The sequence below is a fragment of the Crocuta crocuta genome, unplaced genomic scaffold (assembly GCF_008692635.1).
Source record: "Crocuta crocuta isolate KB4526 unplaced genomic scaffold, BGI_CrCroc_1.0 scaffold118, whole genome shotgun sequence".
Classification (NCBI taxonomy): Eukaryota; Metazoa; Chordata; class Mammalia; order Carnivora; family Hyaenidae; genus Crocuta; species Crocuta crocuta.
Window position 1 is genome coordinate 7,673,089 of NW_027551558.1, and position 24,585 is coordinate 7,697,673.

Genomic DNA, 24,585 nt, shown 5'->3' on the forward strand with positions numbered 1-24,585 from the left:
CTGAACAAACCCAGATACATCTGACGATCACAAATAATTTTGTGACAAGATAGACCTTTGGTGTAGGGAAGCATTCAGATGTAAGAACTTCCTTTTTAGGATTCTGTACTCTTACTGAAGATCTTGCTCCAGAGCATGCCTGGACCTTGCAACAGCAACAGCTACTTACTATCAGCCACCAGAACTTCATAAAGGACTCATGTCACACGGGAATCATGCTCTGGGAATTATGCCAGCTAAAAAAAAGAAAAAAAGTATCTACCAGGGCTGTCTCATCCAGTTACCTGCATTTTAGGTTTTATGATGGTTATGTCTGTGTCAGGGTATATGATATAGGATCCTTCTTAGATGGGTGGGGAGGAATAGTTCAGAAATGCTTGCGCTGGCCTAGGAGAAAGGGACACAGTGTATAAGAAAATGCCTCTCTCTCTGCCGGTTTACTCTCAAGCCTTTTATATTAAATGGTCTAGAAGTTTAAAATCCAATATCTGAGTGGTATGTTCTCATTTGTTCAGTAGTTCACTGAGCCACTAAAATGTTCCGCACAAAAGCACTTTTCTTTGGAACCCTGGGAAGAATTCATTAGGTCTGTTCAGTCATGTTCTAGATTACTTGTGCACACCACTGGCACAGTCTCCATCTTACTCAACAGTCTTCCTTTTCTGTGTCTCTAGAAACTAGCCAGCTCCCCAGGACATAGCAGATTCTCAATAGATGGTTGATGAGCTCACGAACAAATGAATGATATGGGACCCTGAGCAGGAAGGGAGTCAGAGTCCTTGACAGAGTTATGAGCTGACAATATTGAATAGGGTGGACGTGAAGAAGACAAACTCAACTCTCAAGAGGGAGTAACCTCAGGACAGTAACTGGATTGAACAATGTTAACTCTGCAGATCCTGCTCTAGGCCAAGCTGATTCTGATTTCCGAGGCTTCGGAATCGCTGCTGAAAACCTCCTCTGTTCTCACGGCCAGACCTGCAGAGCCCTCTGGCTGGCTCCATTGCTGCCCCAAAGCTTTATGGCTTTGGGCAAATCGTCACTCATTCTGAGTCAGAAATATTTACAGAATATCTATTATGTGCCAGGCATTGAATCTTTTACTTAAGTGCTTAAATTCATTTATGTTCATAAAATGAAGATAAAAATACCTATCATGCAAGGTTATTGTAAAGTTAAATTAATTACAGTCTAAAATCCCTTAACATTTTATCTGGCGCAGAGGAGTTGAGAAGATGATAGATAGCTATTAATAGTGAATATAATAAAATGCAATGTATTACAAAACCTGATTGGGGAAACAGTACAGCAGTTCAAAGCCAAATACTGAATTTTTAAAAAAATGTGCAGTTTGAATATTTTCTGATTCTTTCTGAATAGTTGCCATTAATATTAGGTTGTAATTTAAAACGGGCTTTATCTTTGTATCTGACACAATATTATAAAACTACAATGGGATATTTCCATATTGCAAAACTCTAGTAATGATTCTATTAGCGTGACTGCCTGGATTTATAGTTGTGAAACACTCATTCTCTCTTCTAAGAACCATTGCTGTGCCCCAGGGCAAACCAATCTCATCTGACATGAAGTGCTTTTCTGGCTAGAAGATCAGCGTTTTCCAAATGCTATGTGAAAATCCATGTGTATGAATACTTAACTTAGGCCCTCTGAACCCAAAATGAACTCCCCCCCCACCTGAAAATATTCAAGCTTCATTAGTGAAGGTAAAGACTTTACTTTCTATTACTAAACAAATAGTTCAACAGAAAATTAATTTAGTCATTTATGTTTTAGTGTCGATAAACTTACAAGGTCTTTTCCAAAGCAAGTACTGAAGGGTATGGAGTAAAGTAAGTTCCTAGAAGAAAATGGTTTTCAAGCCTTGGAGCTCAGACAGGAATGCCGCACGGTGGACAGAGTCGGGGGGACTGCCTGTAAGTAGGGACTGGGGTAAATGTGCTCAAAGTGGAGCTCAGGGTGTCTCCATGACACACATTCATCTTTTAGAACTTTCTGGATAACCGAACTGATGATAACCAGATCATCTACTCATCACAATTCATTAAATAATGAGACGCTTGTGGCAAAGGTGGTTCTTACACATTCCCTGGCCATTTAAACTGTCTGGACTTAAATTCCCTGAGCTGCAAAGTAAGAATTGCATTACACAATCCTTTGATAATCTACGATTCATTGATTGAGAGCTATATTCGAGGTTTTCAAGCTTTTCCTGCATACGGATGAGTCTGCAACATGAAAAACCACTCCACGTGCAGATTCTTGGGCCACCTGCTGTAATGCCACTTTGCACGGTGTCTGATCCCGTCAGCATTTCCCCCATATTCCCGGAGCCCCACTATTCGGTTACTCCGGGTGACTTCCAATGGGCAGGGTCTGCCTCTCAGTGACAGGGGACTCCTGCCAGAACTATGGAGGTACACGTGGCAGGGAACGCACACTCCCTGGAGGCAGCCCTCAGACAGAAAATGTCCATTGTCTCTCTCAGGATCCCATCCAGGATACATTGTTACATGAGAATCTAAGATCAGGTGCTAATGTTGAGACCCGGTATAGAAGTACTCAAACCTCCTTGCCGCCTCAGAGGAATTATTCTGAGAATCATGCACCATTTCCCAGCGTTTGCCCCAAGGAACTAGCTCCCATGGTCCACACTGGAGCTCCGTTAACAACTCACTCTGGAGCAGCGGAGTATCTTCCCTGTATGATTTTTCCCCAACGTTTCAAATACAAATTTCAACTTCAAAAGAAACATTGGAAAATCTAATTCTTCGGAGTTCTCTCACAACCTGAATATACCTTTCCTCCAGGCCCTGGATAGACTAACTAAGATTAGGTAAGTGTCTATTCTGATGCTCAGATACAGAAGGCATGTGCCTATATATATTTTTTTTTTAATGTTTTTTTTTTATTTATTTCTAGGAGAGAGGTAGAGACAGCATGAGCAGGGGAGGGTCAGAGAGAGAGGGAGTCACAGACTGAAACAGGCTCCAGGCTCTGAGCTGGCAGTCAGCCCAGAGCCCGACGCGGGGCTCGAACCCACGAACCGCGAGATCATGACCCAAGCGAAAGTCGGACGCTTAACCGACTAAGCCACCCAGGCGCCCCTGAAGTGGAATATATTTTTATATGATTATTTGCCCTCTATATATCTTCTTTGGTGAAACATCTCTTTGTATCTTTTGCTGTATGTATCCGTTTTTTCTACAGAAATACATTTTTTCTGTATCATTCAGTTGTTTGCCTTTTTAATGTTGAATATTAAAATTTCTTTCTATATTTTAGATACTGCTCCTTTATCAGATATGTGGTTTGCAAATATTTTCTCACATTGTACAGCTTGTGTTTTCATCTTATCAGGGTCTTTCTCAGAGCAAAAGTTTAATTTATGATAATTTGCAGTTTATCAATTTTCCTTTCATGAATTGTATTTTAGGTTTTAAGTCTACAAATTCTTTGTGCACCTCTCATTCCCAAAGATTTTTCCTAGGACTTATTCTAAAAATGTGACAGTTTTATGTTTCACATTTAATGCCATGATCCATTTTGAGACAATTTTTGTATAAGGTGTGAGATGCATCAAGGTTCATTTTTTGCCTGTGGGTGTCCAGTGGTTTTGGTACCTTTGTTGAAAAAGAATTGCATCCTCCATTAAATTGGACATATATGAATAGGTATATTTCTTGGTTTTCTATTCTTTTACATTTGTATATGTGTCTGTCTGCCCCAATACCACACAGTTTTAGTTACTATAGCTATATAATATGTCTTTTACTCAGGTAGACTGATTTTATCTACTTTATTCTGTTTTTTTTTTTCAAAATTGTCTTAACTATTCTCATCTCCTTGCCTTTCCATGTACATTTTAGCGTAGTCTGCCTATTTTCACACAAAAAATAATCTTGCTGAGGTTTTGATAGGAATCACATTAACCCTAGGAAGAACTGACATCCTTATTATGTTGAGACTTCCAATCAATGAACATTGTATGTCTTATTTAGATCTTCTTTGATGTCTATTATTAGCTGTGTGTAGTTTTCAGCATGTTAGTTCTGTGCCTGTTTTGTCAGATTTACAAATATAGGATACAAAAGATTTCTCTTTTTTTAACTACTGTAAGTGGTACTGTAGTTTTAATTTTGCTGTCAATATGCTCATTGCAAATATATAGAAGTATTGATTTTTAAATGTTTTTCTTACATTCTCTGACTTTGCTGAACTCATTTTATGGTTCTAGGAGTTTTTCTGTAGATTCCTTGAAATTTTCTATATAGACAAGCATGTTATCTGAAAATAGGGATTTTATTTCTTCGTGTTCAATCTTTATCCCTTTTCTTGCCTTTTTACACTGAGTAGTACTTTAGTGCTATATTGAAGAAGAGTGGTGAAAGTCCTTGCTTCCAATCTTAGGGGAAAAGCAGTAAGTCTTTTACCATTAAGTATACCATTAAGTATTCTTATGCTTTTTATCAAGTTGGGGAAGTTTCTTTCTTCCTATATTTCTGAGAGCTTTTATTATAAATGATTATTGAATTTTTGTCAATTGCTTTTTCTGCATCAATTAATATACTCATACAATTTTTTTTCTTTAGCCTGTTATGATTGGTTATACTGATTGATTTTTGAACACTGAGCCAGGCTTGCATTCCTGTAATCACTACATAAGTTTAAACGAGAAAAGGAGAGGTTAAGGGAAAAAGATCTGTATCTCCTCCTCCTCCTCCTCCTTCTTCATTCTCCATTATTTCTCTTCTTCTTCATTATTTTCATTAAATAATGAAAATTATTTAAAGCACTAGTATTAGGAATTTTAGAGTCTTTTACAGTCTTAGTTTTCTTTGCTTTATATATTTAAAAAATTTGTTAATGTTTAGTTTTTGAGAGAGGGAGAGAGAAAGAATGGGGGAGGGACAGAGAGAGAAGAAAACATAGAATCTGAATCAGGCTTCAGGCTCTGAGCTGTCAGCACAGAGCCCAACATGGAGCTCAAACTCAAAGACTGTGAGATCATGATCTTAGCCAAAGTCAGCCACATAACCACTGAGCCACCCAGGTGCCCCAGTTTTCTTTGCTTTAAAAAAATATATTTATTGAGTGTTGGTTGATAACCCTCCTGGGAGCTTCCCAGGCATAATTTGAAAATAGTTCCTGTACTCAGAGGGCAGGAAGATACCAAAAGGAAAAAAAAAAGGGCAGACCACTCCAGGTTGGGAGGTGGCAGTTTTATTAGCAAAAGGAACTTACGTATGAAGTTTGTCTTGAGCAGTAGCAAGAAGAATGGAAACTTGCACTCATCCACCAAATCGTTAAATCTTATAAAGAGGCCCACGCTCGGCTCAGTCATATATACTGTGTAGGTGTTTTCAATATCGTATATCACTGTCTCAATGCTATGTCCTTGGAGCAGCCTCTGGGAGTGGGGGAGGCAAGTAGAATCCACATTTCAAGGACAGGGGAGCGGGTAAGGAGCCTATGAGTGTCTAGGTCTAGCTTATAGGGCAATTTGTTTCACGTCTTTTTGAAGATGTTCCCCAACACTAAGATATATATACCATACAAATTCACATAGGTCTTAGTTTTCTATTTTCCAAATAAATATGGTATATCTGTCTTTTATCTAACTCTTCTCAAGAGGCATGTTAAGAACATGAACTCCAAATACCCTTCCTTTAATGTTCTTTAATTAATAGTTGTGTTATGGATGATTTCCTTCAGAATAATATGAAAAATGCTCTGGGGAATCCCATATAATTTTTAATGAAACAAAAGATTTTTAAAAGTGTAATCATCGTCTAAAGTTATAGTGGATTTCAGAACCTAAAACTAAAATGAGAACCATTCTCCTGTAATAAATATGTTTTATTTCCTTTTAGCTCTTTTCTTTTCCTAGCCAGATTTTTATGTTGTTTACATATTTGCAATAGTGGCATATTACAATTGATTATTCTACCTTTCAGTATTTTCCTTTTTCTGGGCAATAAAAATTTTCAGATTTTTAATTTGTATATAAAAAACCATTATAATTATTTTGTTACATAAAACCTTTATCACATTTTGCATTATATTCTTAAGATGTATTCCCAGAAGTGGAAATTTGGGCATATGTAGCCAGAGAGCTTTCAGAAAGTGATGATACACAGTTAAGAAGAAATTAGTGATACTCTGCTGGGCAGAAGCTTCTAAACATTATGAAGCAGAAGTGCTTTCTTTTTGGTCTCCACCACAGAAGTGAGATGATAAAGGGAATGTCAATCATCATTTGGAAAGCATGGCAAGAAGATGTACATGTGCTGCTGCTGTGACTCTAAGGCCTACCACTTTTAGAAGTTGATGTGGCAAATGTGGCTACCCTGCCAGGTAGAAGAGAAAGTATAACTGTAGTATCAAGGCTGAAAGATGAAGTACCCCTGGGACCAGTCCAGTGAATCATGTAAAAGTTGTATACCACAGATTCAGGCATGGATTCCAGGAAGGAGCAACACCTAAACTCAGGAGAGCAGCTGTTGCATTATCCAGTTCATCCTAAGGATTTCAGCAATTAGTCATGAAATGAAAGTTTTTTTAAAGGGAACTGGTAACTTCATGAAAACAAGAAGCAAAACAATAGGCTACTTAGGAGTTTAATAAAGAGCACTGGAAACCAACTTGACAATAAACTATTTTTAAAAAATAAAGTAAGAAAAATAAAGCCTAACCCCCCCCCCAAAAAAAAGAAGTTTAATAAAGAACCATGGAAAGTAATAGCTAAACAAACCTCGAGTCAGAGCAAGCATTGAAGACTTATCCGAAACCGCCCTCCAAATGATCCAAACTTAACTGCATCAGACTGTAAAGCAATTTATACCCCTAGGCCATTGTCAAAATCAATAGAGCAGTCAGCCAGCAATTAAGGGAGGCTAACATTTGGATGATACCAATAGAGACAGACCAACTAGAAACTTAACACAAGATCAGGGACAGAGAAAGGTAGCCTGTCTAAATCCACTGTCATCTCAAGAGAATGTTTTAGAGAAACTATGAACATGCTGATGATAAATGAGTCAGAATGATTGTGCACATACTTTGAGAAGCAACATCAGAAGCTGTACACTGCAAGGGGAATATATTTCATGGAAACTGTCCGGAGGAGGGAGGGAGGGCAAGAGGAAGTATGGATCACAATAAGCCCTGAGGTACGGAGGATCAGTATTCAGAGTTGTTATAATATGCTATCTTAAATGTCCAATTTTCAACAACAGTTTGACTTTCAAAGAAACAGGAAAGTGTGACTCATCCACAGGTAAATAAAGCTAGTAAAAGAAACTGCCTTTGAAAAATAGTTTATAATTTCTATATCCTTATTATGCTCTATTGACGAGACATTGTCATCATACATTCCTTTACTTCTTTAAACATGATTTCCTTTAGTTCTTTGAACTAAAATATTTAGAATAGCTGGTTTGAATCCCTTATCTGTTAAGTCTCACTATATATACTTGTTCTCTTTTATTCTATCAACCTATTTAAAATATATATTAAAGTAATTATAACAATATGTTACGGGACTTATGACATATAGATGTAACATGTAAAATACTACTAGCACTAAAGAGGGGAGTAGGAAATTAGAGTTAAATAAGAATAATATTTCTGTATTTATCTGGAAATAAACAGTTCAACAATAATAGTTGGAAACTTCAATACAGTACTCTCAGTAAAGAAGAAAGCAACTAGACAGAACATCAACAAGGAAATAGAAGACTCCAACAAAACTAAAATCAAACTAGAGTTAACAGATATGTGTGTTAACAACAGTAGAATACACAGTTTTCTCCACTATACATGAATGATCCTCCAGGATAGTCCATATGTTAGGCCATAAAACAAGCCTCAGTAAATTTAAAAGGATTCAAATCCTAGGTCACCTGGGTGGCTCAGTTGGTTAAATCTCCAACTTCAGCTCAGGTCATCATTTCACAGCTTGTGAGTTCAAGCCCCACATCAGGCTCTGTGCTGACAGCTCAAAGCCTGGAGCCTGCTTCAGATTCTGTGTCTCCTTCTCTCTCTGCGTCTCCCCCACTCATGCTCTCTCTCAAAAATAAATAAAAACATTAAAAATTTTTTTAAAAGGATTCAAATCATAGTCTCCCACCAGAATGCAATTATTAGGAATCAATAAAAGAAGGAAATTTGGGAAATTCACAAGTAAACGGAAACTGAACAACACACTCCCCAATATCAGTAAGTCAAAGAGGAAATCACAAAGAAAAAAGAAAATACTTTGAGATTAATGAAAATGAAAACAATGTGCCCAAATTTATAAGATGCCAATTCAATCAATACATACAGGGAAATTATAACTGTAAATGTCTATATTTTAAAAAAGGAAGAAAGATCTCAAGTCACTAACCCTAAGCTTTCATTTAGGACACTGGAAAAAGAGAAGCAAACTAAATCTAAAGGAAGAATAATGAAAGAAATTATAAAGACTAGAGAAGGAATTAATAAAAACCAAGATGAGAAAACATAAAAAACCCAAGATTGTTCTTTCACAATATCAACAAAATTGATAAAACTTTAACTAGAATGAGTAAGTGTGTGTGTGAGAGAGACAAGTCAAATTACTAAAACCAAGAATGAAAGGGAGACATCACTACTAACTATACAGAAAATAAAAGGATTATAAAGGAATATTATAAGCAACTAAATGCCAAAAATTACATAATTTAGATGAAGTCAGTAAATTCCCAGAAAGGCAGAAAGTACTGAAACTGACTTAAGAAAAAATAGAAAATCTAAATATATCTTAACAAGTAATTAGATTGAGTAAGTAATTTTAAAACTTCCATAAAGAAACGTTTAGACCCAGATAGCTTTAGGTGTAAATTCTTCCAATGTTTAAAGATGAATTTTGTTTTGATTAAATCCCTGAGTTAATGTCATACTTAATGTTGAAAGACTGAATGCTTTCCCCTTTTCTTGACAGTATCAAGATAAGAATGCTGTCTCCACCTCTTCTAATTCACCATTGCACTAGAGGTGCTAACCTGGGCAATTAGACAAGAAAAAGAAATAAATGACATCCAGATGGGTAAAGAAGTAAAACTATATTCACAGATAACACTATCATGGATATGAAAATCCTAAGGAATCTGCTAAAAAAAAAAAACCCTAAAATTAATAAATGAATTCATCAGGGTTGCAGGATATAAGATCAATATACAGTCACCAATTATATTTTTATATATTAGCAATGAACAATCCAAAAATTAATGAAAACAATTCCATCAGATGGAACTGCATCAAGAGGAGATAGAATACTTAGGAATTAATTTAACAAAAGTAGTGCAAAACTTGTACTTTACAAACAAGAAGTAGAAGTAGAAGACATTGCTGAAACTAGAAGACATTGCTAAAAAAAAATTAAAGAGGAACTAAATAAACAAAAACACATCCCATATTCATAGATTAGAAGACTAAACACTGTTAAAAAGGTAATACCACCCCAAAGTGATTTACAGATTTAATACAATGCCTATCAGAATCCCAGCTGTTTTCTTTGTAGAAGTTAAAAAGATGATACAAAATTAATATGGAAGTTCAAGTAAAACAAACAATATTGAAAAATATCAAAATTACAGAACTAACACTTCCCAATTTCAAAACTGGCTACAAAACTACAGTAATCAAGATAGTGCAATAGTAGCATAGAGAAAGACGTATAGGTCAGTGGAACAGAATTGAGAATCCAGAAATAAACTCTTACATTTATGGACAAATGGTTTTTTAAAAAAGTGATGCCAGTACAATTTAATGGGGAAAGAATAGTCTTTAATGAATGGTACTGGGACAACTGAACATCTGCATGGAAAAGAATGAACTTGGATTCCTATCACATACCACATACAAAAATTAACTTAAGTTGGATTATAGTCCTATATGTAAGAGCTAAAGTTAGAAAACTCGTAATTAGGAAACAGAAGCAAATCTTTGTGACTTTGGGTTAAGTAATGCTTTCTTAGATCCACATCAAAAACACAAGCAACAAAAGAAAAAATAAAATAATTTCATAAAAATAAAAACTTTTCTGCTCCAAATAATATCATCAATAAATTAAAAATGCAATGCACAGAATGGTGAAAAAATTATAAAGCATGCATATAATAAGAGAATCATATCTGGAAAATATAAAGAACTCTTGCAACTTAATAACTTAAAAAATGGGCAAAGGATCTCAATAGACACTTCTCTATAGCAGATACATAAATAGCCAATAAGTACGTGAGAAAGTACGCAATATCATTAACAGAGAAATGCAAATCAAAACTATACCATTTCATAACTGCTAGGATGGCTATAAAAATAATTTAGAAAACAATCACAGGTATTGGAAAAGATGTAAAGAATTTGGAGCATTCAAAATACATTGCTATTGGAAATATAAGATAGTTCACTTTGGAAAATATATTGGCACTTCTTCAAAATTTTAAAAATAGGATTACCATAAAGCACAGAAACTTTAATCCTGTATATCAAAAAGGAATGAAAATACAGGTCCATCCACTCTAAAACTTGTACACAAATGTTCTTAGCAGCATTATTTATACTAGCCAAAAGATGTAAATAACTCGTATGTTTTTACACCTATGCAAGTGAATGTTATTTGGCAATAAAAGGAATGAAGTATAGATACCTGCTGTAACATGGAAGATCCTTGAAAACATTGTGCTAGGTAAAGGAAACAAATCACAAATGACCACATATATATTATATTATTCCATTTATTTGAAATGTCTAAAAGAATGCTGATTATAAAGCCAGAAAGTAGATTGGAGAATGCCTAGGGATGGTGCTGCAGTAGGAGGGGTGGGTGCAGAGTGACTGCTAATCAGTACTGAGTTTCATTTTGGGATGGTGAAAAAGTTACAGCACTAGAGTATGAGATTGGGGCATGTTTGCACAACTCTGTTCATATATTAAAAACAATTATTTTTTCCATTGGATATTCTTTCCTGCTTTGTCAAAAATTAGTTGACCATATAGTTGTGGGTCCATTTCTGGGTTTTCTATTTTGTTCCCTTGATCTATGTGTCTGTTTCTGTGCCAATACCGTACCATCTTGATGACTACAGCTTTGTAATATAGCTTGAAGTCCAGAATTGTGATGCTGCCAGCTTTGCTTTACTTTTTCAAGATTGCTTTGACTATGCAAGGTCTTTTGTTGTTCCATACATATTTCAGATTTGTTCTAGCTCTGTGAAAAATTCTGATATTATTTTGATAGGGATTATGTAGATTGGGGGGGTAATACAGATATTTGAATAATATTTCTCTTATGATCCACAAGCATGGAATGTTTTTACATTTCTTTGTGTTTCCTTCAGTTTCTTTCATAAATGTTCATAGTTTTCAGCATATGAATCTTTTACCTCTGGTTAGGTTCATTCCTAAGTATCTTATGGGTTTTGGTGCAGTTGTAAATGAGATTGATTCTTTGATTTTTCTTTCTGCTGCTTCATTATTGGTGTTTAGAAATGCAACTGATTTCTGTACATTGATTTTGTATCCTTTGACTTTACTGAATTCATGTATCAGTTCTAGCAGTTTTTGGTGGAGTCTTTGGATTTTCTATATAGAGCATCGTGCTGTCTGTGGATAGAGAAAGTTTGACTTCTTGCTTGCTGATTTGGATGTCTTTTATTTCTTTTTGTTGTCTGATTGCCTATGCTAGAATTTCCAGTACTGTGTTAAGTAACAGTAGTGAGAGTGGACATCTCTGTCTTGTTCCTAGCCATGTAGGAAAAGCTCTCAGTGTTTCCCTATTGAGGATGGTATTATCTGTGGGTCTTTTGTATATGGCCTTTAGGATGTTGACATTATGTTCCCTCTATCTCTACTTTGTTGAGGCTTTTTATCAAGAACAGATGCTGTACTTTGTCAAATACTTTTTTTTCTGCATCAATATTACTCAGCCATAAAAAAAGAATGAAATCTTGCCATTTGTAATGATATGGATGGAACTAAGGTATATTATGCTAAGCAAAATAAATCAAAGAAAGACAAATACCATATAATTTCACTCATGTGGAACTTAAGAAACAAAACAGATAAACATAGGGGGAAAAACAGAGAGAGAAGGAAACAAACCATAAGAGACTCTTAAGTATAGAAAATAAACTGAGGGTTGCTGGAGGGGAGGTGGGAGAGGGATGGGCTAAATGGGTGATGGGTTTTAAGGAGGGCACTTGTTTGTAATGATCAGTGGGTGTTTTACGTAAGTGATGAATCACTAAATTCTACTTCTGAAACCAATATTACACCATATGTTAACTAACTATAATTTAAATAAAAACTTTAAAAAATCCAATTCATTTGTACCTTTAATTAATTAATTAATTTGAATTGTACCTTTTAAATGGGTGAGTTGTATGGTACGTAAATTATATTCCAATAAAGATGTTGCAAAAAAAAAAAGTTTGCTTCATTTTGTATTCCTGCTAGCAAAGTATATGAACTTGCCATTTCCCATTATTTTTTTTTTATTTTTAGAGATAGAGAGAGTGCATGCATAAGTGGGGGAGAGGGGCAGAAGAGAGAGAGAGATGGTTGGGGGAGAGAATCTCAAGCAGGCTCCATGCTCAGTGCAGAGCCAGACACAAGGCTCAATCTCATGACCCTGGGATCTGAGCTGGAATCAAGAGTCAGACGCTCAACTGACTGAGCCACCCAAGTGTCATGCCATTGCCCATTTTAATGTTAACCAATAAACACCAAGAAATTTGCCAATTTGATAAACTTAAAACAGTGGTTCAACTGAAAGAGATTTTGCTCCCCTGTGGCCATTTAGCAATATCTGAAGACATTTTTGATTGTCACAACTTGGGTGGGGAAATGTTACCAGCCTCTAATGAGTAGAGGCCAAGGATGCTGCTAAATATATTACAGTGCATAAAGCATCTCCCTACACCAAATAATTATCCAACCCAAAATGTCAGTAGTATCAAGACTAAGAAATCTGTACTAGAAATAGCATCTTGTTTCAGTTTATACTCACTTAGTATATATTAGTAAGGGTAGGTTTTTTTTCCCACATGTTTACTAATGAGCTGTATTTATAAATCATCTGTTTATATCATTAGTTCATATTTCTCATAAATTTGTATGAGTCCCTTTTAGTAGTAAGATATTAACCATTTTATTTATTGAGTTTCTTTTTAAAAATTTTTAAAAACCTGAGTATAGTTGACACACAATATTACATTAGTTTCAGGTGTACAACATAGTGATTCAATAAGGGTACAGGTGATGCTGTGCTCACCTCAAGTGTAGCTACTATCTGTTACCACACAAACTGAGTTTATATTTTTCCAGTTGTTTCCTTGTAAATTTTGCTTAGGTTTATAATCAATATGTTTATTTTTTATATGGTCATACATCATTTTAAATTATATCTAGTCTAGACAGTTCTTCCCCTTCCTGGCCACCCCACCCCAATAATTTCATTTTTATTAAATTTTTTTCTTAGTTTTATTTTTTCACATTTAACTTTTTAAATTCATGTATGATTTATTGTAATGTGCATTATGAGATAAGGAATACTTTTTTTCTAAATATCAATGTCTGGTCTTCTTTTGAAGAAACATTTTGCTTACAGAGCATTTTTGAGGCTCAAGATAACTTTAAAAAAATGAAGCTTTCCACAGGTTTATGCAAGAGTGAGAATGTGCAGTTATTCCTTATCTTCCTTAACTATGAAGTACAATAACATTCTATAAGGTAGTTAGGTGTTTGTAACTCACCTAACTCAGGACAAAGCAATAGTCATGTATATCACCATGTCAGTCTTGCGGAATTATATAAAGAAATGTAAACACTGGAAATGGAAATTGCTTGCAGTTTGGGATTATTAATAAGTCTTTACTTAAATTAATGAATTTTTTGATAGGATCAGAGAGTTGGAGAAAGTGATACTTTGTATTTGGCAAGAAGGAGGACATAATTTCTAATTAAGAAATTACAAATGATTGTCGATTTATAACATAATACAGAAATTTTATGAGTCTCTGATAATCAGTTCAATGAATGAATGGAAATAAGTACAGATATCTTCCTATTACTGTACAGATGGAGAATGAGTTAGATTCTGCTCGCTCTGAAATAGAACTCCTCAGGAGTCAGATGACAAATGAGAGAATCTCCATGCAGAATCTAGAAGCTTTGCTGGTGGCCAATCGAGACAAAGAATATCAGTCTCAGATAGCACTTCAAGAAAAAGAATCTGAAATTCAGCTTCTTAAAGAACACCTTTGTTTGGCAGAAAATAAAATGTGAGTTGGTTAGCAATATAATAGCATAAAGTCATATTTTAAATAATTTTGATGCTTTATAGGGTAGTAGAATTTTAAAGCTGGAATTTAGACAATTTAGTGCCCATCTTCTGCCATCAGTTAAACTGAGGACTAGAAACATTGTGATTTGCCTAAGATTTATTACTCATTTCTATTATATGTTTGCCTAAATGCATCTAAATTTAAATTTAACCATCCCTATTATTTCCAACAGAGCTTTGGATATAATAGAATGTCTGACCTAAAATATTACCTTTTAGAAATATTATATAAAGTTCTTAGAAGAAATAAAGCATATAGGAAACCAGAACATTTTTCTATTTATGGACCCACCTGGTGTTGTTATTGTTACCTAGTCTTTAGACTTGTAACATTGTATTTCCTAATGTACTTGTAAGTATACACCGGACCTGGAAGAACTCTCACATTCATAGAATACTGAAGATCTTCCTTAGAGTACTGAGTTTGGCTTAAAAAATTTTTTTTTAATTTATTTTTGAGAGAGAGAGACAGTGTGTGCAGGAGAGGGGCAGAGAAAGAGGGAGACACAATCTGAAGCAGGCTCCAGGCTCTGAGCTGTCAGCACAGAGCCCAATGCAGGGCTAGAACTCACAAACTGTGAGATCATTACTTGAGCCAAAGTCAGACGCTCATCCACTGAGCCACTCAGGCACCCCTTGGTTTTTTGTTTTTTTTTTTTTTTTAAATGCATCATAGCACCATTAGGATCTTACTACAAGACCCTTAGCTGGAAGGTTCAGTAGAAATGCCTGCCTATATAGTGAATGTTTTATTACTAAACTTGGCAACTTCTCACAAAAACTGATGGGGACCCTTAGCCTCTATTCTTATGTCCCATCTATAAACTTTTTCATCCAGCCTCAAGTCTGCCCTCCAATCTGAGCATGAGACCTGGGAAAGGATAGGAATCATGGTCTCAGGAACCAGTCACTCATAGGAGCCTCTGACTGAGCAAAGACTGCAAAGCTGGGGCCAGTTTCCTTGAGAAACTGTTTTCAGATTATGGAAGCTGTGAGTCATTCTTTTCCATCACCACAGCTGGGATTCAGCTGGTTCTGCAGGATCACTTTCTCAAGCCGATATATGGAAATTGGCCTTAGTGAAATGTGCCCAAAACCCCACCTTTAGGGGTACATTCTGTTTTAGACTGGTTGATAAGTACTATCACTCAGAACTGGTAAGCATAACAAACTTTTGTGTTCTTAGTCTCTAAGGTTTAGATTTTAGCAGTCAACACTGCAATTCTGAAGACAAGCAAAGAGGATAGAATGTTCTATGCAAGCAACATTCTTTGTTGTCATCATCTTCCTTATGACAGTGTGCCTAATGATGGGGTTTTTGAGGCATTGTTTAACCCTAAGGAAAATCCAGTTAAATTGAAAAGATTTTATGTTTTTAACAGTTTGGATATCAAATTTCATTATAAATTATGTAAATCAAATTTCATTATAAGTATATATAAAGCACTTGATTGATTTAATAAATATATAATAGACTAAAGTAATCATGGTGTTGATTTTTTGGTTATAGTACTACTTTGCATATAATACCTTAAAGCACTTTAAAAAATAGATAATATAAATAGATAAGTGATAATCTTATCCCATCTAAACATAGGAAAACTAATACAGAAGGTTTAAAATTGAATGGGACTGAGACAGCTTACGTTTTTCAAGTAGGCTACTTCCATATTAATTACATCTAAAATTGGCTTACTTTAGGTATACTAATATATCTCTAAAAATCACAGTTCGGCTTGGTTCCAAGTGAGAAACCATTGCCAATATGGTTTAATGCACTCTAGAATTCCTTGCCATATTTTAAGTTTAATCAGCTGTCACTCTTATGTTTTTTTACACAGGGCCATCCAGAGTAGAGACGTGGCCCAGTTCAGAAATGTTGTAACACAACTGGAAGCTGATTTAGACATTACCAAACGACAACTGGGGACGGAGCGCTTTGAAAGGTAAGTTTGTCTCTGCAGTGTTCAGTCTGGAAAGCACTTTTTTAGATAGCAACAAATTTTGGTAATTTCATGATGGTTAGCTTTTAAAGTATGAACTGAACTCCAGTTTTATGATAGTATTAATAACATCAGTAGCTATAAAGTTTAAAAGCCCCTTATTTTGCTTTAGGGAGAGAGCTGTGCAAGAACTTCGTCGCCAGAATTACTCAAGCAACGCTTATCATTTGAGTTCTACAATGAAGCCAAATACAAAATGTCATTCACCAGAACGTCCTCACCATCGATCTCCTGACCGAGGCCTAGATCGATCATTAGAAGAGTAAGTAGTTTAAAGATCCATTCTTTGGGAACCACATAGCAATACTTGAGGGACTAAGGAAGCTCAAAAACAATCTATCTCTAACTGTGCTCTTTAGACACAATTACATAGGTAATATAGACATATAAACATAATAATATACATAGGTATATTAAAAATATAACATAAAAATAAAATCTTTTGATACTTTTATATAAATTTTCTAAAATGAAAGATCTTCATTCTATATAATGTTTAGATAAATTATATTTTTAAATATGATTTTCTTTTAATTCTAAAACGTATTTTTTCATATACTTTCATTAATAAAATATTGGTTAATGATTATAGCACCATAAAATACTTATGCTTTAGGAAAGTAGTTTATTTTTCAGAGGGGAATATTTTAGATATATTCCTATATGTCACAAATTTTGTAAAAACATTTGTTTTTTTGGAATAAATTCAAACTTACATAAGAAGTTATAAAAAGAAAATAATGCAGAGAACAGCTATATACCTTTTACCCATACTCATTGTTGTTAAAAGTTTACTCCATTTGCTTTCGATGTGTATGAGACAACACATTTGCTGTCCCATGTACTCACACTCTTGCATATATTCCTTCTTTCCATACATGCAGGCACACACATGCAAACACACACACACACGCATGCACGTGCACACTCATGCACACAAACATTTTTTTTTATGGTTAACAGAATACAGAATATTTATTTATTTATTTTACAAAGCTTATTGTCAAATTAGTTTCCACATAACACTCAGTGCTCATCCCCACAAGTGTCCTCCTCCATGCCCATCCCTCCCTCCCCCCCACATCCATCAGTCCTCAGTTTTTGTCAGCATTCAAGAGTCTCTCATGGTTTGCTTCTCTCCCTTTCCCCCATCATTTTCCCGCTTCTTCTCCCCCTTGGTCCTCCGTCAACTTCCTCCTAATCCTCCTATACGTGCACACATGCACACAAACATTTTTTTTTATGGTTAACAGAATACAGAATATTTATTTATTTATTTTACAAAGCTTATTGTCAAATTAGTTTCCACATAACACTCAGTGCTCATCCCCACAAGTGTCCTCCTCCATGCCCATCCCTCCCTCCCCCCCACATCCATCAGTCCTCAGTTTTTGTCAGCATTCAAGAGTCTCTCATGGTTTGCTTCTCTCCCTTTCCCCCATCATTTTCCCGCTTCTTCTCCCCCTTGGTCCTCCGTCAACTTCCTCCTAATCCTCCTATACGTGCACACATGCACACAAACATTTTTTTTTATGGTTAACAGAATACAGAATATTTATTTATTTATTTTACAAAGCTTATTGTCAAATTAGTTTCCACATAACACTCAGTGCTCATCCCCACAAGTGTCCTCCTCCATGCCCATCCCTCCCTCCCCCCCACATCCATCAGTCCTCAGTTTTTGTCAGCATTCAAGAGTCTCTCATGGTTTGCTTCTCTCCCTTTCCCCCATCATTTTCCCGCTTCTTCTCCCCCTTGGTCCTCCGTCAACTTCCTCCTAATCCTCCTATACGTGCACACATGCACACAAACATTTTTTTTTATGGTTAACAGAATACAGAATATTTATTTATTTATTTTACAAAGCTTATTGTCAAATTAGTTTCCACATAACACTCAGTGCTCATCCCCACAAGTGTCCTCCTCCATGCCCATCCCTCCCTCCCCCCCACATCCATCAGTCCTCAGTTTTTGTCAGCATTCAAGAGTCTCTCATGGTTTGCTTCTCTCCCTTTCCCCCATCATTTTCCCGCTTCTTCTCCCCCTTGGTCCTCCGTCAACTTCCTCCTAATCCTCCTATACGTGCACACATGCACACAAACATTTTTTTTTATGGTTAACAGAATACAGAATATTTATTTATTTATTTTACAAAGCTTATTGTCAAATTAGTTTCCACATAACACTCAGTGCTCATCCCCACAAGTGTCCTCCTCCATGCCCATCCCTCCCTCCCCCCCACATCCATCAGTCCTCAGTTTTTGTCAGCATTCAAGAGTCTCTCATGGTTTGCTTCTCTCCCTTTCCCCCATCATTTTCCCGCTTCTTCTCCCCCTTGGTCCTCCGTCAACTTCCTCCTAATCCTCCTATACGTGCACACATGCACACAAACATTTTTTTTTATGGTTAACAGAATACAGAATATTTATTTATTTATTTTACAAAGCTTATTGTCAAATTAGTTTCCACATAACACTCAGTGCTCATCCCCACAAGTGTCCTCCTCCATGCCCATCCCTCCCTCCCCCCCACATCCATCAGTCCTCAGTTTTTGTCAGCATTCAAGAGTCTCTCATGGTTTGCTTCTCTCCCTTTCCCCCATCATTTTCCCGCTTCTTCTCCCCCTTGGTCCTCCGTCAACTTCCTCCTAATCCTCCTATACGTGCACACATGCACACAAACATTTTTTTTTATGGTTAACAGAATACAGAATATTTATTTATTTATTTTACAAAGCTTATTGTCAAATTAGTTTCCACATAACACTCAGTGCTCATCCCCACAAGTGTCCTCCTCCATGCCCATCCCTCCCTCCCCCCCACATCCATCAGTCCTCAGTTTTTGTCAGCATTCAAGAGTCTCTCATGGTTTGCTTCTCTCCCTTTCCCCCATCATTTTCCCGCTTCTTCTCCCCCTTGGTCCTCCGTCAACTTCCTCCTAATCCTCCTATACGTGCACACATGCACACAAACATTTTTTTTTATGGTTAACAGAATACAGAATATTTATTTATTTATTTTACAAAGCTTATTGTCAAATTAGTTTCCACATAACACTCAGTGCTCATCCCCACAAGTGTCCTCCTCCATGCCCATCCCTCCCTCCCCCCCACATCCATCAGTCCTCAGTTTTTGTCAGCATTCAAGAGTCTCTCATGGTTTGCTTCTCTCCCTTTCCCCCATCATTTTCCCGCTTCTTCTCCCCCTTGGTCCTCCGTCAACTTCCTCCTAATCCTCCTATACGTGCACACATGCACACAAACATTTTTTTTTATGGTTAACAGAATACAGAATATTTATTTATTTATTTTACAAAGCTTATTGTCAAATTAGTTTCCACATAACACTCAGTGCTCATCCCCACAAGTGTCCTCCTCCATGCCCATCCCTCCCTCCCCCCCACATCCATCAGTCCTCAGTTTTTGTCAGCATTCAAGAGTCTCTCATGGTTTGCTTCTCTCCCTTTCCCCCATCATTTTCCCGCTTCTTCTCCCCCTTGTTCCTCCGTCAAGTTCCTCCTAATCCTCCTATACGTGCAAACATGCACACAAACATTTTAAAAAGATAACCAGCATCTCCAGTTCCAAACCATCCTCCCAGATGTTTTCCTTCCCTTTTTCCATTTTGTATTTGTGTGTCCTTTCCTCTGTAGTAAGAACCCTGGCTCAACATCAACATGTTTACTCAAAAATATGTACATTCTCATTTGCTCAATCCCAGAATGCATCTAAAATAGTTTCAAAATGTCTTCACCTATGTCACTACAATAAACAGACCAACTTAAAAGTTCAGGATCCATTTGAAATTCCTGTCTTCATACACTACTTTGCACAAATCTTAAGGGCATATAGTCAAATACTGAGTTGATAAGTTACTTGGATTAACTCTTTTCTCCTCTTTTGCTGTGACTGTAGTATTCAGTTGAAATAACATTAGATTCATTTATTTCATTTTGCTTTCATTTTTCCATTTCCTTGTTTTTTCTTTGATTTAATTTTATGTTTGAAATTGTAGACTAATATGCTTTTAAAAGTCAAATCTCTGCTAAAAGTAATACTCAGATAAGTGCTACTTTTTCCTGCATGCCTTCTATCCCATGTCTCCCATATTCCTTTATGCTCTTATGATAATGACATTCAGGTATATTTTTATTTTTCTTTTCATATGCAAAAGGTAGATTACTATATATGCTTCTTCACACTTTGCTTTTCTCTCTTCATTTAGAAGTCACTCCATATTAGTTCATCGTGATTTTCCTCGTTCCTTTCTATAGCTGCATAGTATTCCCTTGTATGGATGTACCATAATTATGCAGACCTTCTACATTTGGACATTTATGTAGTTTTCAGCAATTTTCAATTACAAATAAGGTTGTAATGAATAATCTTATCCAAATGTAATTTTGTATTGGTGGAGATATATCTTCAGGATAAAATTCTAGAATCAGTATTTCTGGGTCAGGGGGTAAACGTGTATGTGTATAGTTTTGTTAAATAGTGCCAAATTCTCCTCTATAGGGGTTGTATGATTTTGCACTCCCACTGGATATGGGTGAGAGTGCCTGTTTGCCCACAGCTCACCAGCAGAGTATACTGTCAAGTTCTTGAATTTTTACCAGTATGGTGGGTAAGAAATGGTACTTCAGTGTAGTTTTAATTTGCATTTCTCTTTTTATGAGTGGATTTGAATTATATTTTCATATGTTTAAGGGATGTTTTATATCTCTTATTTTTGAATTATCCACTTGCCTATTTTTCTAATGGAAATTTTTGTTAAATTTTTTTTATAAATGTGAGAAATTAGCCCCTTATCAGTGATAAAAGTTGCAAATATCTTCTTCTACTTTACTCTTTTTCTTTTGATTTTACATAGAGTATTTTTCCCATGGAAAAATATTTATGTGATCAAATTTTTAAATGTATTTTAATGCATCCACATTTCTGTTTATAGTTACAAAAATCTTTATACTCAGATAGATAATAGTTAATAGAGGAAATCAATGTTTTACATATATATATAAATATATATATATTATTTTTTATATGGTATGAAGAATGGATATAATTTCACCTTTTCTAAATGACCAACCAGTAGTCCCAAGAAAAGATTTTGCTCCAGTGGTTCATGTCTCTTTTTAGACTTTCTCTTCTATTTCTTTGGGTCTATTTATGTTCCAATCTCACACTGTTTTAATTATAGAGCTTTTTTTAAAAAATGTTTTATTTATTTCTGAGAGAAAGAGAGAGACAGCGTGATCAGGGGAGGGTCAGAGAGAGAGGGAGACACAGAATGTGAAGCAGGCTCCAGGCTCTGAGCTGTCAGCACAGAGCCTGATGCGGGGCTCAAGCCCACGAACCGTGAGATCATGACTTGAGCTGAAGTCGGACGCTCAACTGACTGAGCCACCCAGGCGCCCCATTAGTTATAGAGCTTTTGTAATATTTTTAATTTGGGTGGGGGACTAGTCTGATGGTTTGCTGGTAAACTGGCTCTCCAAGGAAGGAAGGGAGAAACACTGACTTGTAGCATTTGCCAGTTTCACTAGTGTAAATCTGCCCACTGCGGCCAGTTTCTTTCTTGCTTTTTTTTTCTTGAAGTGTAGTTGACAGTTTCAAGCTACCAAGCTAGTGTAACCAGGAGCTCACAAAATTTTTGAATATTTGCAATCAGCTGTGAGCCAGCTCCAGCATACCAATGGGCTGGTGCTTCTAACAGCTCTTCCTTTTAAGTGTTTACCTATATTTTCCTGTGAGTTTATTTTCCATATGAAATTTGGGGTCAATTTGTCTAGCTCCATTAAAAAAAAAGCCGTGTAACTTTTATTAGAATCACATTAAATTTACAAATTAATTTGTGGAGAACTGGTATTTTGATAATGTTGGGATGTCCTAGCCAAGAGATGTCTTTCCATTTGTTCAAACCCACTTTGCATCATTCAAGAATCACTTGTAGTTTTCTTTATATAGGTTTTGAACATTTCTTGTCAAGTTTATTCCTAATTATTTTATCTTTAGGTTTTTCCCTCATTCATTGTATCTTCAAAAATGCTATTTTTACATGCTATTATCATGTTACCTTGCTGAAGTTTTTTATTGTTTCATTAAGTTTCAAATGTTTTGTCATTTATTTTTTTAGAAGATTCCAAGTATATTATCATGTCTTCTGCTCTTCTGCAAAAAAGGAGAGATCATTTTATTTCTTCTTCTCCTATTTTTATCTATTGAATTGTATTCTCTAGTTTATTGCATTAGCTAGTAACTTCAGAGTAGTGATAAATGGTAGTGGAGAAAATGGGCATCGTTGTTTTCATTCTGACCTTAAGTGGGAATGCCTCTAGGGTTTGTCAAATAAGTATAAGATGCTGGTTTAAGGACTGAGGTGTAAATGTTTGAAGATATCCACCCATTTTTATTTTTTCAAGATTATTTTAATTAGGAATGGGTGTTTTTTCAGCTTCTATGGAGATAGAGTTTTTCTCTTTAGAACTATTAACATGAGAATTATATTAAAATATTTTCAAATATTGAACCATCTTTGAATTTGTGGTATAAACCCTGGTTGGTTTTAGTGTATTCTTAATGTTCACTAGTATTTTATTTTAGATTTGTGTATTAATATTTATAAGTGATATTGGTCTGTAGTTTTTCTTTGTGCTATCTTACCAAGTTTAGATATCAATGTTATATTTGCTTCAGGAAAGGAAATTGAGAGTTTTTAATTTACTATGCTTTGAAACAGTTTATATAGTTTGTGATTATCTGATCTCTAAGGATTTGGTTGGGTTCACCTGGGAAATCACACAGCCTTGGTTTTTTCTTTTTTGTGGAGTATATACTTTGATAAATTTTTCTGTTTTTTGTGGGGGGGCTTGTTTTAAACTTTCTATCTCTATTCTATTTGTCTAAAAAGTATCCATTTCAGTTTTTGAATTTATTGGCACAGAAGTAACCAGTGCTGTATCTTATAAATTTAAAAATTTCCTCTGTATCAATAGTTATATCCCATTGTCATTTCTTTTTTTAATATAATTTATTGTCAAATTGGCTTCCATACAACACCCAGTGCTCTTCCCAAAAAGTATCCTCCTCAGTCACCTACTTTCCTCTCTCCCCCACCCCCATCCACCCTCAGTGTGTTCTCTGTATTTAAGAGTCTTTAATGGTTTGCCTCCCTCCCTCTCTGTAACTATTTTTCCCCCTTCCCTTCCCCCATGGTCTCCTGTTCAGTTTCTCAAGATCCACATATGAGTGAAAACATTACCTGTCTTTCTCTGACTGACTTATTTCACTTAGCATAATACCCTCCAGTTCCATCCACATTGCTGCCAATGGCAGGATTTCATTCTTTCTCATTGCCAAGTAGAATTCCATTGTATAGATAAACCACATCTTTATCCATTCATCAGTTGATGGATTTTTGCATAACTTGACTATTGTTGAAGGCACTGCTATAAACATTGGGATACATGTGCTCCTATACATCAGCACTCCTGTATCCCTTGGGTAAATTCCTAGCAGTGCTATTCCTGGGTCACAGGATAGTTTTATTTTTATTTTTTTTGAGGAACCTCCATACTGTTTTCCAGAGCGGCTGCATAAGTTTGCATTCCCACCAACAGTACAAGAGGGTTCCCATTTATCCACATCCTTGCCATCGTCTATAGTTTCCTGGGTTGTTCATCTTAGCCACTCTGACTGGTGTGAGGTGGTATCTCAGTGTGGCTTGATTTGTATTTCTCTGATGATGAATGACATTGAGCACCATTTCATGTGTCTTTTGGCCACCTGGATGTCTTCTTTGGAAAGGTGTCTATTCATGTCTTTTGTCCATTTCTTCACTGGATTATTTGTTTTTCAGGTGTGGAGTTTGGTGAGTTCTTTATAAATTTTGAATACTAGCCTTTTATTTTATTTATTTATTTTTTTTTTACTTTATTTTATTTTTTTTTTACAAATAGTTTATTGTCAAATTAGTTTCCACATAACACTCAGTGCTCATCCCCATAAGTGTCCTCCTCTATGCACATCCCCCCTTCCCCCCCACATCCATCAGTCCTCAGTTTTTGTCAGCATTCAAGAGTCTCTCATGGTTTGCCTCTCTCCCTTTCCCCCACCATTTCCGCCCTTCTTCTCCCCCTTTTTCCTCTGTCAAGTTCCTCCTAATCCTCCTATACGTGCAAACATATGATATTTGT

General features: G+C 35.8%; 1 protein-coding gene across 4 annotated transcripts in view; it reads left to right on the forward strand.

Annotated features, from left to right (window-relative positions):
* The window catches only part of TSGA10 (testis specific 10), a 180,452-nt gene that overhangs the window by 151,979 nt on the left and 3,888 nt on the right, over positions 1–24,585 (forward strand). For all 4 annotated transcript variants that reach the window (XM_077749265.1, XM_077749263.1, XM_077749266.1 and 1 more), the window contains 3 exons: positions 14,125–14,327; positions 16,231–16,335; positions 16,505–16,654. In XM_077749265.1, coding sequence (XP_077605391.1) covers positions 14,125–14,327; positions 16,231–16,335; positions 16,505–16,654 — 458 coding nt within the window. The remainder of the gene's footprint in view (positions 1–14,124; positions 14,328–16,230; positions 16,336–16,504; positions 16,655–24,585) is intronic.